The sequence below is a fragment of the Diplotaxodon limnothrissa genome, linkage group LG13, assembly GCF_057381915.1.
Source record: "Diplotaxodon limnothrissa isolate DT_005_m linkage group LG13, D_limnothrissa_male_GT1.1, whole genome shotgun sequence".
In the NCBI taxonomy this organism is placed as follows: domain Eukaryota; kingdom Metazoa; phylum Chordata; class Actinopteri; order Cichliformes; family Cichlidae; genus Diplotaxodon; species Diplotaxodon limnothrissa.
This window is the reverse complement of record NC_140608.1, coordinates 33,416,094-33,431,273: the sequence shown is the minus strand read 5'-3', so window position 1 is coordinate 33,431,273 and position 15,180 is coordinate 33,416,094. Positions and strand designations below refer to the sequence as shown.

General features: G+C 46.1%; 2 protein-coding genes across 2 annotated transcripts; one reads left to right on the top strand and one right to left on the bottom strand.

Annotated features, from left to right (window-relative positions):
• Window positions 1-1,679: 1,679 nt before the first annotated feature.
• tk2 (thymidine kinase 2) lies at window positions 1,680-8,091 on the bottom strand. Its single transcript, XM_085369647.1, has 10 exons — window positions 7,889-8,091; window positions 7,469-7,506; window positions 7,214-7,288; window positions 7,044-7,097; window positions 6,580-6,669; window positions 6,351-6,424; window positions 5,476-5,564; window positions 5,186-5,265; window positions 3,532-3,612; window positions 1,680-2,622 (listed from the first exon to the last, which is right to left on the bottom strand). Exons 1-10 carry the CDS (start codon window positions 8,037-8,039, stop codon window positions 2,539-2,541), a joined length of 816 nt encoding a protein of 271 aa, XP_085225773.1. The 5' UTR covers window positions 8,040-8,091; the 3' UTR covers window positions 1,680-2,538.
• A 113-nt stretch (window positions 8,092-8,204) lies between these two features.
• aprt (adenine phosphoribosyltransferase) lies at window positions 8,205-15,033 on the top strand. The gene is made up of 6 exons (XM_085369648.1): window positions 8,205-8,239; window positions 9,774-9,990; window positions 11,352-11,455; window positions 12,476-12,609; window positions 13,334-13,412; window positions 14,481-15,033. The coding sequence occupies exons 2-6, from the start codon at window positions 9,902-9,904 to the stop codon at window positions 14,618-14,620; spliced, it is 546 nt and encodes a 181-aa protein (XP_085225774.1). The 5' UTR covers window positions 8,205-8,239; window positions 9,774-9,901; the 3' UTR covers window positions 14,621-15,033.
• The last annotated feature ends 147 nt before the right edge of the window (window positions 15,034-15,180 follow it).

The window sequence follows — 15,180 nt, the reverse complement described above, 5'->3', positions numbered from 1 at the left end:
CGCTCATTGTAGTGTTGATGCATGTGTGTTCTAAGGTGCATTTAAAACCCAGGAGGGCTTGGAGCTACCTGCCAGAGAGCAGCAGGTAAGCGCATAGTCCCTCCTGCTAGCCCTCAATGTCTACGTGTATTTAACCTTGAGAGGTGGGCAACGACGCCAGGGGTGAGGTGTACACCCTGATGGTACTTTGGACTCCGTGTATCGTGCCCACCCCCAAGATCCTATATGTATGTGTAATGAGAGTGTGAGTAATGTGAATGTCTAAGTTGTGGGATAAAATTGAGGCAGAGGCAGCCAGAAGGGGACAGGGGGGGGGGGGGGGGGGGTAGCCTCCTCTGCACCCTGGTGACATACCCCTACTCCAAGGCCCTGCATGTGTGGGTGGTTGTGGTGGAGCGGGAAGAGGGAGGCAGCTGGAGATGGGGAGGGAAGGAAGGGAGGTGGGAGCTGGCCCCAGGGAGGGGCAGGTGACCCCTCCCTGGGGCCAGCTCCCCTGCTGACCCCAGTAGGCACCCCCATACTCTGCGACCCGCCAGGGAAAGGGGGCCCAGGCCCATCCAGACCGGGGCCCAGTGCAGCAGCGCCTCCCGGCCACACAGAACCCGGGACAGTCCACCCAACCCCACCACAGAGAAAACTGCACCCACCCCACCATCCACTCATCTTCCAGACTACATAAGACAATAGACGCCCAGGCTGAGATCTTCCTCCACCTCTCCTGTATCTCCCCCTCCTGCAGAGAGAGTTCCTGAAGAGAGGAAAGCTCCTGCAAGATGTGACAATCTCCCCCACCAGTTGAAGAGCCCCCCAGGTGGCTCGATGCACTGGCGGCACCCTGCTCCTGGGCTGGGCCCCGATGCACCCACCCGCCCACAACCCTGGTGACACACCAACCAGGACCCAAGCCCCCGAGGCCCGGCCCGGGCTCCAGCCCAGAGACGGAGCGCCCCCAGAACCTCACGCCCATCCCGGACCCACCCAGGGGCAGCCAGGCTACCAGGTCAGTAACCCACGTCCGTCAGCACAGACCCTCCCCTAGCCCCGCTGCACGCAGCCGCGAGGAAACAGTCACCCGAGAACCAACAGAGCCCTTAATAGGCCATGATCGATACCCCGGGTTGAGCCCCCCAAGGAAGACGCCTCCGGGAACCCCCCGACGCCCTAAGCCTGTCGTAAATATTATTTACATTGAAAGTCTAATTACAGACTCGCGTTGAATGCCATTTCTGTAGGATACGAGACAAAAACCCAACTTTGACTTGTAAGAAATATTTTATTAGTTCATTATATGTGTTGGATGGAAGAGTGACGTCTAAGTAAAGTGGTGCAGTGCAAAAACATGTGTATGCATGCTGCCTCTGTGGTCTGAGGTCACTAATCTTCTGTTGGTGGATCTGGATGGAGGACAAACAATAGTTTGGGTCATTTTTTTCCCTTTGGTTAAAAGCTGTCACGTTTATTTATAGCACCAAACCACAGCAATGTTTGAGCTCAAGCTGCTTTATACTTGCAGCCCCAAGACGAGTTTTCTATTCATTACCCAAGTCTGTCGGCCTCCCACAGCCCAGAAAAATATCACCCTGACTTTAACTGATGTGCAAGCAGTTTGCTAATCCCTCTGCAGTCAACACGCCAATAATTCAGTTCAATCATATTGTTTAATTGATGCTTTTGACTTTTATTACACAGAGTGCCAACTCTCAATGAGCACAATTGCAAAGTGTATAAAATAAAACACAAATTTTTACACACATTTTATTCCTAACACAATGCAGCCAACTCTGCTTGATCCTTCAAGCGCTGTAAACTCGACTGATCAGTCATGTGACCTGGCAGTGAGTCTTTAAGCACGCTCAATCATCCGGGTAAGGAAAGAGAAGGCAGAGAGCCCACAGCATCACTCAGGAAGCTCCAACGTGTCCCCGAGTTCAAGGCTCCAGGGCGTCAGGCTGTCAGTGGCTGCAGATTTTTCACAGTGCCGGATCACACAGCCTGTTCAAACACTGACTAAATGTTGTCATGGAAATAGGCTCCTTCATTCAGGTGGCAGAGCAGATGGAGGCAGGTAAAGGACAGAGGAGTGATACAGAGTGATGATCAGACCAGGACGTATAACTCGTGGTCTGAAGTGACACAACGCTGTCACTGGACTTGTTCTGTATGAAGAGTTTTCACTTACACACTTCCTCAGACTCACAGAGGATTAATCACGCTCTCAGGAAAAACTCAGCAGATAAGATGCAAGGACCAGCCTGAGCGCGCAGCATCTTTGAAGGCTGACAGGCTTGGGCTCGAGCACTGGAATGATCCGCTCTCATGTTCAGTTTCTCGATAGTTTCTTGTGAGCACATCGATTACATTTTACTTTAATACTGCAATCAAATGTACTGAGATTGGTCTTCATGAATAGGAATGGCTGACCTGGGAGTGCATACAAAAATGTCACATGTGACGAGGTGTAAGATCAGAAACAGCTTAAAAAAGGTGCTGTAACAGCTTCCTGTCAGGTTGGGGTTAGCATGAGTGCGTGTTCGGGAATCAGAGACTTGCTGCTAGGATCTTGGCTCGGTTCTCTTCGTACTGGTGCAGCATCCTCTGCAGGTTGTGGTCAGCAGGAATCACCTGCAAACACACACATCATTCTTAAATATCAGGAAGATCAGGGTTGGCTATGAGGGACTTACTCGACACAGAAAGCAGCAAAAACATGGCTCCAAACCAGATTAAAGCCTGTGTTTTGGGGGAAGTGGGGAAAACAAACAATGATACAGTGTCTCTACGCTGCACTAAAGGACAAACCTGGATAAAACTAATTGTAGGGACTGCTTTCCCAAGCGTTCTTCATAGTGGGGTTGAATATGCTTCATCACAAAGCGTAATCCTGACAGCAGACAGTCTTCTGAATCAAAACAGAGCTGGTACTGCAAAAGAGACGGCTGAAAGCTGAAGGCTCCGCCTCTCCTGTGGGGGCTGAACGTCCCTGTCACTGCAGTATTTTGGATCAACTGAAGGCTTTTCAGGGAGTTTTTAGGACATCCTGATAAGAATGAATATGTCCAGCCTAGAAGTAATAAATGCATGAACAGGAAGAACACCACTACACAGGCTCTTCTATACAGTGAGCAGCAAAGATCTTCTAAATGAGTGGATAGAGCTGGATAGAAAGAATAGAAAACAGTGCTCGTATGTGTTGTGTGTGGATGGGTGAATGAGGCATACAGTATGACATGCTTTGAGTAGAAAAGCACTTAATAAGAACGAGTCCAATCACACTGACACAACTCGTGCTTCAAAAACAACTTGGGTCAACCAGACCTGGGAGTTTGGGCCCAGGTTCCTCGTCGTGTTTCTAATCAGTGTGGAAGAGTGCACCGTCCCGTCCTTGTTATGGGCTTAGTTGCAACAATATTTAGGTGGGTGGCATGAGACAAGAACCCAAGGTTTCCCCAATTCATTGTTATCATTCACTGTGTGTGTCTGTGGTGTGAGAGTACTACCTGAAAGCAAAGCTGTGCTCGTGTGAACACTCACCAACACAGGAGCAGGAACAGGCCAGGAGCTACGCCTGATTAGCCACTCCTCATAAAGCTGGTGAATGGACTCAAGGTACTCCTGGTGGATGGACACACACACACACACACACACACACACCTGAGAGACAGCTCACTGCTGATATTTATGGGCTCCGCAGTTTAACAAGGATTTTATTTAAGGTCTTTTTATCCGGAACGACTCTAATTCTTTGGGATTTTAAGATTCATGTTTGCTGCCCCACTAAACCTCTTGTGAAAGACGTCCTGAACCTTACTGACTGTTTTAGTCTTGTTCAGTCGGCGCTCCCTCCCACGAGCGTGGACGTACTTTGGATTCAGTCTTATCTCGTGCTCTGTAATTATGTGATATTCTAATTTGCACTTTTGGTAAATGGCCTGGTTCTTATATAGCGCTTTTCTACTCTGAGCACCCAAAGCGCTTTATACAACTAATTCATTCACCCATTCACACAAGCACTTCTAAGCTTAAGTGCTAAGTATCTAGCATTCATAGACATTCACACTCCGATGGATGCATCGGAGAGCAACATGGGTTAGTATCTTGCCCGAGGATATTTGGCATGCAGACTGGAGCAGCCTGGGATCGAACCACCGACCTTCTGGTTAGTGGCTGATCTGCTCTGCCACCTGAGCTACAGCCACTTTTCTGATCACTGTCATAATTCAAATTTCTGTGCTGACCAGTTAAACCTCTGTTACCTGTGCGCGAGCTCTGCACCATCACTCCTGCTGGACATTTTTCTGCTGTTTCAGAATATTGGGGCCTTTATTTGGGCATCAGCCAGGCTCTGCTCCCTCTTCTCCAACCTGCTCACAGGCAACGTAAACGCGACAGCATTTCCCCAGTTTTGGCTTCCAGTAAATTTTAGATTTGATTTTAAGCTTTAATTGTTTGCTTTTAAGTCTCTAAATGGGTCGGCTCCCTCTTACCTCTCTGAACATACTCCTAACAGAGCCTTCAGGTCTTGTTGTTCCTAGAAGCAGACTCAAACACAGAGCAGGCCGGCCTTTACGGTGGCTACATCGTGACTTTGGAACGCTCTCCTTTTCGCATTAGGACCTCCCTAACACCACATCTTTATTCCCTTACTGTGACTCTTTTCTTTGTTTTTGTGACCTGTCTGTTGGATTTTTTTCCCAGTTTGTGCAGCACTTTGGTCAACCTGTTGTTTAAAAACATACTTATAAATACACTGACTTGAATTGACAGGACGCCTGCTGTAAACTTGTCATGCATGTTTGTAGTAGCAGTTGTCTGGTAAGGTGTAAATATTGATGCCACCTCACTGCAGTCCATGTAGTGAAGCCCCAGGTGAACAGAAACTGGAGCTAGGAGGAAGCCGTGTGCTGACGTGTGCTGCTGCTCACATCTTTAGCCTTTTGTTGCATCTCTAGGAACCAGCTTCATCTTTGAAGCAGAGCTCCAGCATTTGTACGCGTTTCAAACAAAGTGTTAAATGCCATTTGCCTTGACAAACCTCAGATTTTTCACCATGAGTTGGAAATGTTTTCAGACTCTCTGGAGTAGCTTTGTGGTCACTTCAAGTGGTCATTAGATTGGCACTACTGTGCAGCTGTCTGTGTCCCTTTGAATTGACAAACTTCAATGAAGTGAAGCACAAGCTCCTCACCAGTGGAATGACTTTCTCCTCTTCTCTGCATCGCTGCTTTAACCTTTCATGGCAGGTCTGAGGAGACGTCTGCAGGTAAACTGGAGCCAGGGAAAAAGCCAAATATGACATGTATCATTATTATTACTGCGACTACATGAACTCATTTCATTACATAGGAATGCCATTTGTATAAACACACAACCTCAAAGACAGAGGTCAGTTCTCATCGTGTACATTCAGACGTGCACAGGATTCGTGCTTTGTTTCTTGATGCTGAGCTGCAGCAGGTTTGTTTGTGTTGTACTCACCAATGAGATCAACAGGAATGCAAATGTTAGCTGTAATCCAGTCAAACCACTCGCTGAGAACAGCATAGTCCACCTCTGGCATTTTCCCACTGGAAGAAAAACATGAAATAAAACTCTAATTCTACTCAAAGCACTTTATAAACATGTCTCATTCACTCATTCACAGGTTCTATCTGACCTAACGAGCTTGGAAAGAAAACCGACTGGACTTCTTGAAATGTCTTGAAGACGTTTCAGCTCTCACCTTAGAAGCATCTTCAGTTCTAAGGTCTCACAGTGATTTCACCCAGAACCTCCGCTGATAATGACCCACACCCCATTTCACACGTTGGCACATGATCACTAGCGGGTCAACAACACCAACTACGGCTTAAATACCCGGGACTCTCCACACATTGGAGGTTCAACCATAGACTGTAGCAGTCAAAGATCAAACCATCAACGCTCTGATTAGTAGGTGACCGTCTCTACCTCCCGAACCACCCCAGCTCTCTAAATTCCCAGAAATGTCAGAAATGCTCAGTTACAGGTTGGATGATTCATTTGAGACAGTTACATATTTTCAATGAAATGTTACATTTTAAGTAACTGCTTCTCTGTTTACATAGCTGCGGCTGTGAGGCACTTTGGCCATTACTGCAAATCAACATCTGGACTATTTCATGGTAAGACTTGGCTACAATGATGCATGACTGAACACGACCTTTACATTAAAGACATGAGAACAGATGCTGAGCCTGACTGAAATAACAATCCATCCTCTCTGTCTGTACATAAATCACATGCACAGGTTGCACACTCTCCTACTTCAGCGCTGCAGGGCTGTGTTGTTCAGGTGAAACTGTGTGGATGATCCGTGGATCAGATTACTGTACCTTCTGAAGAGATTCTCCACAAAGATGTACTTGGCGCTGAAGAGAGATCTCTCCATCATCCTAACAGGAGCTGCCTGAAACCAACAAGAAACAGCACGTGTGCCAGCGTATCCGTTTGCATAACCAGCGTACAGCCATCAGTGTGCTAGCCCAGGCTATATGGGTGTTAGCATGCAACAAAACAAGCACAGAGTAAACCAGCTGTGGTGCTAGCTAGCAGGACACTTACCACAGCTGACAGGTGTCGATCCAGCATAGTGAGCTGAACGTAGGTCTGTAGCGTGATGCCCCAGCGCTGAGGATCCTGGTACATTAAAGCCTGCGGGGACAGAACCTGCAGGTGAACAGCTAGACTGACATGCAGGGAAGTCACACTACCAACCAGCACTCAACACATTCCCAGAGCATTTGATAAGCTTGACCAGACTCCTGAGGAAGGATCCTGATGGAAGCGGGAGTATACAGAGACAATCCATGGTGTTTACACTCACCACATCTCATCCCAAGTCAACACTGTTCAGCACCAGCGCGTTAAACACCGGCGCGTTCAGCACCGGCATGTTAAGCACCGGCATGTTAAGCACTGGCATGTTAAGCACCGGCGCGTTCAACACTCCAGCATCATAAAAGCACAAAATGTTTTGGAAGAATCCTTCCAGCTCTGCACACTGACAGCACGGTCATGTACGTTACCAGAGGGTTGTGCCCTCGGACATCTCTCCATTTAGAGATTGGCTCTGTAAGGACCTGCAAGAAAGAGGCAAGGAGAGAGGAATACATTCGTGAACAAATGGTATACTTTGAGCTCGGTAACACTGGAAATCTTGAACGCACACAGCTACACTGCACAAAGACTGACTGACCTCGATACTGCTGGTTTTGCTGAAATATTCCAGACATGTTGTCTTCCCACTGGCAATGTTCCCCTCAACACAGATCTGAACACAGCAACGTACAGGCAGACTGTCAGACACTGCTGTGAGTCTCTGAATATTCATCACTTCCACTGAAAAACTATGGACGATCCGTCCCACATGAGAATCTGCTGTCCACATTAACATTCACATCATTCCCAGCATGCACCGAGGGGCAAACTCAGATTAAACATGGAGGCTCACCACTGCTTTCCTGTCCTCTCCATCCCGCAACAGCTTCCCTTAGAAGGGAGACAACACAGTCAGACTCGATTTCACTTCCTGTAAGTGTTATTGGTTGATTGATTTGAAGGGGGCTCAATACTGTGGGAAATAAAAGATAAAACCTCAAAGAGCTCGTTTTGAACTGTTTGTTTCCCCACATGTTCTTATGACGCTACTCTGAGTCACTCCCTTTTCATCAGCTACTGCTGACAGCACACAACACGTTAACTGACTGCAGATACTCTGTAGGCTACAATTAACCTGAGTTCAGACTGAGGTCAGATCGCTGCTGTCGATCTGTAAGCACCGGGGCAGACATTTGAACCCGGCTGGTTAAACGCTGCTTTAAAGCTCGAGTTCAGCACGGGTCTGATGTGTCCTGACAGCGGCAGCACTGACCTGCAGCCCCGGGCCGTGTCCCGCTGCGGGCTCTGGACGGGACCAGCCTGAATCCCCCGGCACACGCTTTCCTCCACCCGCTCCATCCAGCCCACAAACATGCCGGCGCCACGGCACGGCGAGCGGACACGAGTGTGACACACACCGACATCAGTGTGCCATGTCAACAGCCTGTACACGATCCTCTGTACTCACCACACAGGAAGAAGAAGCGCCGCATTTCTTCTTCGAATTATAAGAAGCCGCATCACTGTCAAACAGCGCCACCTACTGTAGACGACCAATCGTCTGCTCGACGGAAGTTGCGTCACCAAAACAACAACAACACGAAGCGGAAGAGCGAAGAAGTCGGTAAGTCCGCTATTTTTTAATGGAAACTGGCATTTCTTCTATGTTTACGTCAAGTTACAGAGTCTGGATTTAGCGGAAACGACGCTGAATAGCGCGTTTAACCCTTTTGCTTTGTGGTAAATGTTAGCCGCGCGCTAGCCGCCCATTTCTAGTCTTTTCAGTGGCTACACCTGCTTTCCGTGGCTCGTTACAAACGATCTGAGATATATGAAGTAGTAAGCGTATTTAATGCCATACTAGGCAGATTTACCGCACTGCCATTTACTACACATTTACCCGTGTTTGGCTATTGTCAGTACATCTCGCTCGTTGTAAACTTTCTTTAAACATGTATGATTCCAGCCTACCGGATGGGCACTTTTGACTTTTTGTAGTTCAGTTCACTGATTGACTCTCCTGCAGTGCTGTTTTCCTGTATTCATCACCTTTAATAAAGTGTCCTGTGTTACAGTAACAGTGAGTTGTGGATTTACTTAATGAATGCCTAAGTTGGGCTTTAATCTGCCTTAGACATGTGTTTTGTATTTTTTTATTATTAAGTTATTCTCTGCCAATAGGTCTAGAAACACATAACAGACCTGAACCAACGAAGCAATGTGTACATGCAGGCAAAGACAAGTTTTGGAAGTATTTGTACAACACATGCCTCCGCAACAACTTCAGCGTTTCCTGGAATTGATTAGGAAACACTAACAGAGCTATTATCTGTTATGGGAGTCAAATTTCCCCAGATAGTCTTGGTTGACTGTGAAGGCCATGGTGTATGATCACGCCATTTTCATAATCAACTATTCAGTCTATTTGTCACAGGACAAACATAATCTCTCATAGCAAGTTTGTAATGATTTTACAACTCTTTTACCTTTGGCAAGTGAACTCTAACATGTCTGTCTGTAAATGACAGTGTCATGAATAATCCTTCAGTTTTTACCAGTACAAAAGTAAAACAGTTACATTGTCTCATCAGGAGAACCTAAAAGACTCCTCTTATGGCTAGTCTTTGCACATGATAATCACAGAAGAAAAGAAAGGAATTGATTTTCAATTGCGCTTAATTTCAGGAGACTTTCCAACCTGTTGGTTCAAAAGAGCCAAAAGAAAATCCTCATCGATGTTGGAGTAAAAACTAGATGCTTTTATTGGAATATACACTGATAATGCTTACTGTCCTGTCATTGTAAACCAGTCAGAATACATAAATAACTCATTGTGATCATGCTGACTGACTTATGTATGTATGTATGTATGTATATATATGTATATATTGTACTATTCTTAGTTAGTGTATTGTCTGTCTTGTCTTAATGTTGGTTTAAAATGGAGCACTGTAACAAAAAATAATTTCCCCCAGGGATCAATAAAGTATTCTGATTCTGATTCTGAAGACCACAGACAGCAGTCCAGGCGTCACGTGGGATAAAGGAGCTGGAAACATCACCTGACAAAGAAAAATCAGACAACAAACTGAGTGAATAAAAGAAGGCTTCTTCGTTGCACATTTTTCACCAATCACAAGCCTGTTCTTTCGCTCTAGACTTTCGACCAATCACCGATCAGGATGAATTGCACTGCTGTACTGTGCATCCCCGTCCGCACAAGAGGGCGACAAAGGAGTGTTTGCACACCGTAGGAGGAGGAGAAGAAGAAGAAGTAGCGTTCAGCATGGCCGCAGGCTGGGAGGCAAAGCTGCAGCTGGTCCAGAGACACGTCCGCGCTTTCCCAGACTTTCCCAAGAAAGGGATCCTGTTCAGGTAAGACACTGCGTTCTTGTTGGAACGGCCCAGCAAACGTAAGGTCTCTTCGCTGGTCTACCGCGAATAGAAACGGGTCTCTGAGAGCTGTAACCAGGTGCAAGGGCACGTGTCAGACCCCTGCTACCAGGAAGCACACTTTGCCCCCACAGTGAGCACTTAGGAACAGCCGAATTGTGTGTGTGTGTGTGTGTGTGTGTCGTGCAGTGCAGAGCAGAGGGAGGGCGGGGCTCTTCAAGTTAAAGCAGCGGCTCATGTAGTCTGTCATCGGTACCAGCTCATCTATGACCTACGATTGTTTCCACAGCCTGAGCTTCAGACAGTGAACGGCCTCCGTGACCCGCTGAGCATGAGGTCAATATCAGTGTGTATTTCAAAATAAAATCCCTTTGAAATCTTGCTGTCAGGATGCCGCAATGGCTCAAAGCACTGAAAGCCTTCACTGTAGTCAGAGAACTGCTCAGAGGTTAACTTCAGAGGCCTTTGAACATGACGATGAGCTGTTTAATAAGGATCACGCAAATGAATATGAAACAACGTTTAACCTTCAGGCTGTTAGTAGTTTTTGACGGTGGCAATATTTTCTTGCAACACTTTGATGACTGTGCATGAAAATTGCCACTCAGCTCTGAATGTTGCAGACACAGAAACAGTTGATCTGTTACAGTAATATAATCGGGTGTTAGCCTTCCAGCAGTGAAAATGCATACAGTGTTTTCTAATAGTACTCCCTAGAGGTAGCATGTAAAAAGTAGTCCGCCCAACACAGAGCCCAGTGACACTACAACATCCAGCTACAGGCTGGTTCAGTTCAAATAACATGCAGTATTTGTTCAGTTAGTACTGTGCATTATAACTATGCCACCTACAAGTCAAAGGCTGGGTTTTGTCACTCCAATGTCAAATATAGATCAGAAATCAACACTTTGCATCTCTAGGAAATGAAATCTCTCTGTGGAAATGTATGTTATAATTCTGATGTGTATCCAAAAGGACTGGTTACTATTTAAGCCTGACTCTTTACCTGGAGGTCCAATCCCCCCAGTAAGTAGACGAACCACTATTCCTGCTGAGCCACAGCTACTCCCAGTATCAGCTGATCATAGGAATTTGCTGATATATCAGTATTGGGATTTATAACAGCTGATAAATGGAGACACAGGAGAAAACCCTTCAGCATGGTTTCAGGGTGTTCCTCCTGTGCTCATGTTGCATTGTTTGTCTATCAGAGGGTGGCTTCCCTCAGAAAAAGATCAGCAGTTATATCTGACTTTTAAGCCACCAAACAATAGCATGAGTCTTAAAAGCCCTGTATCTGCCAGGCTGTAAATGCTACAAACTGTTGTGTCTGAATCTTGCAGAGATATTTGTCCCATCCTCAAGGATGCAGCTGCCCTTAAAGCAGTAATTGACCTGTTTGAAGAACATGTGAGGAACATGTACCAGCACGTGGATCTGATTGTAGGTAAGAAAAACAAAAGCAGAGCTCTGAAACTGCTGTGCTCCACCTTTTAAAGGCGTCTTTAACACACCTTAAACATCCTCTCAGCCAGCTGTATCGCATGCTTGGTGTTCGGAAAGTCCACTTTATTTGTGCAGCTGTGTGAGATATTGTGTGTTAACTCCTGTGAGTATAGTGGTAAAGCATGTACACTCCATCAGATACTTCTGTTCAATATTTTTCCATCACTTGTTCTTAGTGTAAGCTGTCTTACAACGTCAAACATGAGGCCGCCCTGGACCCAGCTCCTCAGCAACAGCTGCTCAAAGTGAAAGAGTTGAGACTGGCAGGAAGCCGGCCTGTACCTGCTTGCTTCCTTAGTTTATTTATGTTCTTAAGCCAGTCAGGTCCGTGTAACAGTCAACAGCACACGGTGAATAAATGAAAGTGGCTCTCTTTTTATCTGGTTAAGTTACCATGGTAACTCATGCTGAAGTTGGCTGTGTTCAGTTTAGGTTTAAAATTGCCTGGAAAGACAATATTTACATTGACTCTTTATTGTGCAACATGTGTGAGTTAAGCAGTGCTGTAATCAAACCATCACAAACTTGCATTATCACAGGATTATTTGTGATGTAGAAAATGTTGTGTTTGATCCTTAAGCTGCTGCCGAGTCTCTTTTAGTCTGTTCGAAGTGCAGCTGCTAGAGTACAAGAATATCTGTTACACACTGAACTCCTTTATCAGGCTGTGGGACCGTGAGCTTTACTGCTTCCATGCATCCAGTTTAAATGTGCAGCCGTCACTTTAGTAGCAAACAGCAACCCTGAGCACGCTCAGACACACAATCACTCACAGAGGATTAAATAATCTTATCTGCAACAGTGTTGCAGTTTACTGCTGTTTCTATAGAATTCTAATCATTCAATCACAGTCATCATCTGATAACGTCTCTGGTTTGGTTCGGGCAGGTTTGATGTTATTGTGTCCTTTTAATGTAAATGTTGCTCCTCCCACCTCATTATTGCTGTTTGTGTGTGGCAGGTTTAGATGCTCGTGGTTTCCTGTTTGGGCCTCTGCTCGCCCAGAGGCTAGGTGTTGGCTTCGTCCTGGTCAGAAAGAAAGGCAAACTGCCCGGAGCCACTGTTTCTGTCTCTTATGATCTGGAGTATGGCAAGGTAAAGAACACAAGGACACACTCTGAAAGGTTTGTGTGTTTGGAGGGCGGGCAGGATGAAACTGTTAGAGATGAGGTACTAAGGACAATCCTCATAAAAGTGGAGGAAATATGTATTTTTGGACATTTCACTGCTCGACTTTTTCATCCCCACTCCTCTTTTCCATGGGGCAGTTGAACGCATCCCTTCCACAAGCCGTATACAGAGACACTTATGGAAATGTAGACACTATGATCCTATTCTGCAGACAAGGCAGCAATATCTTAGACACACCTTCAGCCTTACTGGCCTGCTGTAAGCGCTGCGTCCTATAGGAAGGATCCAGCACCACAAACCCAGGATGGGAGGGTTTGTGGTGTTTGTTACATAACAAACAAACAGTATACTAAGACAATGTCAGCTTGTTTTCACCTGTTGAAGTGGAAAATAAGATCCAGTTGAAGTGCATCCTTTAGGTCCTGTAGTGCTAATCACAAATACGTGCACTGCAGCTTGCTGTCATATTCGTGTTTTTGTTTCAGTGACGTGTCTGCACAGCAGCTCAGAGATTCAGAGACAGAAAACCCACTGCTAGCTATCATGATGCAGATATGAGTCGAGGTTTACAAGAAACTCCGTTTCTCCTTTCACTGTTACTTGAGATAAGAAGTTTAGTCTCTGTTGCATCGTTGAGCTTGACCACATTCAGATCTCATTAAAAATGGTATTTACTCTGTTCCCCCAGGCAGAAGCAGAGATCCAGGAGGATGCTGTGGCGCCAGGACAAAGGGTCCTGCTCGTCGATGACCTCCTGGCTACTGGAGGTGAGAAATTGCCCAGTTTAGATGTGATTCAGTCCGACTGAGACATGAATACAAGTTATGTTGCTGAATATTTCCCCTTACTGGCACTTCTGCTTTTACTTCAACATTAGATAATCCGTGTAACATTATGGATGCCACGGGGGGATTCAGCGTTCACAGAAACAACCTTCATGACAGACGGCAGCTCTGATGCGTAGCGGTCGTTTCTTATGGTTTATGAAAGAAGCTGCACAGCTCGCTCGCGGCTGACACACAGCATTAATATTACTAGAATCTTTTTCCCCCCAGTCTCATGTTGTGACTCTGGTTTGACTTTTTTAATTAATGGCAGCTTTCCTGTCTTGAAATGGCAGTGATGAAGGAAAAGTTTGACTAGAACAGCATCGTCCTGTCTGGGCAGTGATGCGCACTACTCGTCTTCACTTTTCATACTTTGTTTAATCTGTGATGATTTTCCTTCACTCTTCTCCTGGTGAACTCGGCTGTTGCCTCCTCCCCTGTTTTGGCCCATAGAGTCGTGCACGTCCAGCGAGGGGCAGTTACATTTTGGAGGTCTGTCTGTGAAACCCCTCTGAGACGCATAACGTGAACGGGACCATAAGTTAGGCTAAAGTCAACCCAGGCTTTCAGCTCAGCTTGAAGCGAATGTTGTTGTGCGCGAGACACCTTTAAGCTTTCTTTCAGCTGCAGCAGCAGGGCTGTAATTCAAACACAGGCTTACTCTGCATGAAAGTTTCATACATCGGTCCAGAAGTACTAACAGTTGCTGTTTTGGGTCATATTGATCCATTAAAAATGTTTTTTTTATTGATCCATATCACAGAACGCCGAGGTAATGAGGTCTGAGAGCTCTCCCTGTTTTCTGGAAGACTGAAAGAAAAGTTACCTGACAAGCCCAAATCCTGCTTTGCACTGTCGTCTTGGGTCCCCCTACTTCAATAAAAACTCGGTGTAGAGGGAAATAAAGCGGATTGGGCTGTTAGGAGTATCGGTGGGATGCGTGACTTTCTTTGGACTGATTTCTCTTAGGAAGTCTGCCTTTAAGACTTTGACATGTGTGTATTGCAGGGACGCTGCATGCTGCTGCCGAGCTGATGAGGAAACAGCAGGCTGAGGTTCTGGGCTGCATGGTGGTCATCGAGCTCAAAGAGCTAAACGGCATCGACAAACTCAAACCACACAGAGTCTTCTCCCTGCTTCAGTACTGAGGACACTCGACCCAGACAAGAAATCTCTTAATTTTACAGTAATTTTGTTTACAGGGTGTAGCTGCGCCCCGTTATTTTAATGGGATGTTACTGGAAGTACAGTACGTCCAGTGTCTGAGCAGCATCCAAGTTTACTTTGCCTCGGCTCAGAAGGCAGGGTGAGTTTGACCCTGTCTGGGTTCATGTTCAGGCGTGACGACTCTGCCACTGGAAGGCAGCTGCTAGTCACGAAACATGAACAACTGTGATGGAAATAACAGGGAGTGCAGATGAGACTGAAATGACTAAGAATACAAAAGATGCAGCACATGAACACGCAGCAGCCTCCATCAATGTAATGACTGAAAAAAGAAACGTTCCACTGGAAATGACCAAAACCAGCTTTACTGGGTGTAACTTTGCAATAAAGTGTACAACACATCTGTGTCAGTCCAATCATGTAACATCTAAAAACAAACACTGGTTATCACTGATGACTAAATGATCATCACGGTCTATGCTGGAACATTTAAAGCCGTGAGACAAGCTTAATACTGGTTTAGAATCAAGTGTGCAGCTTA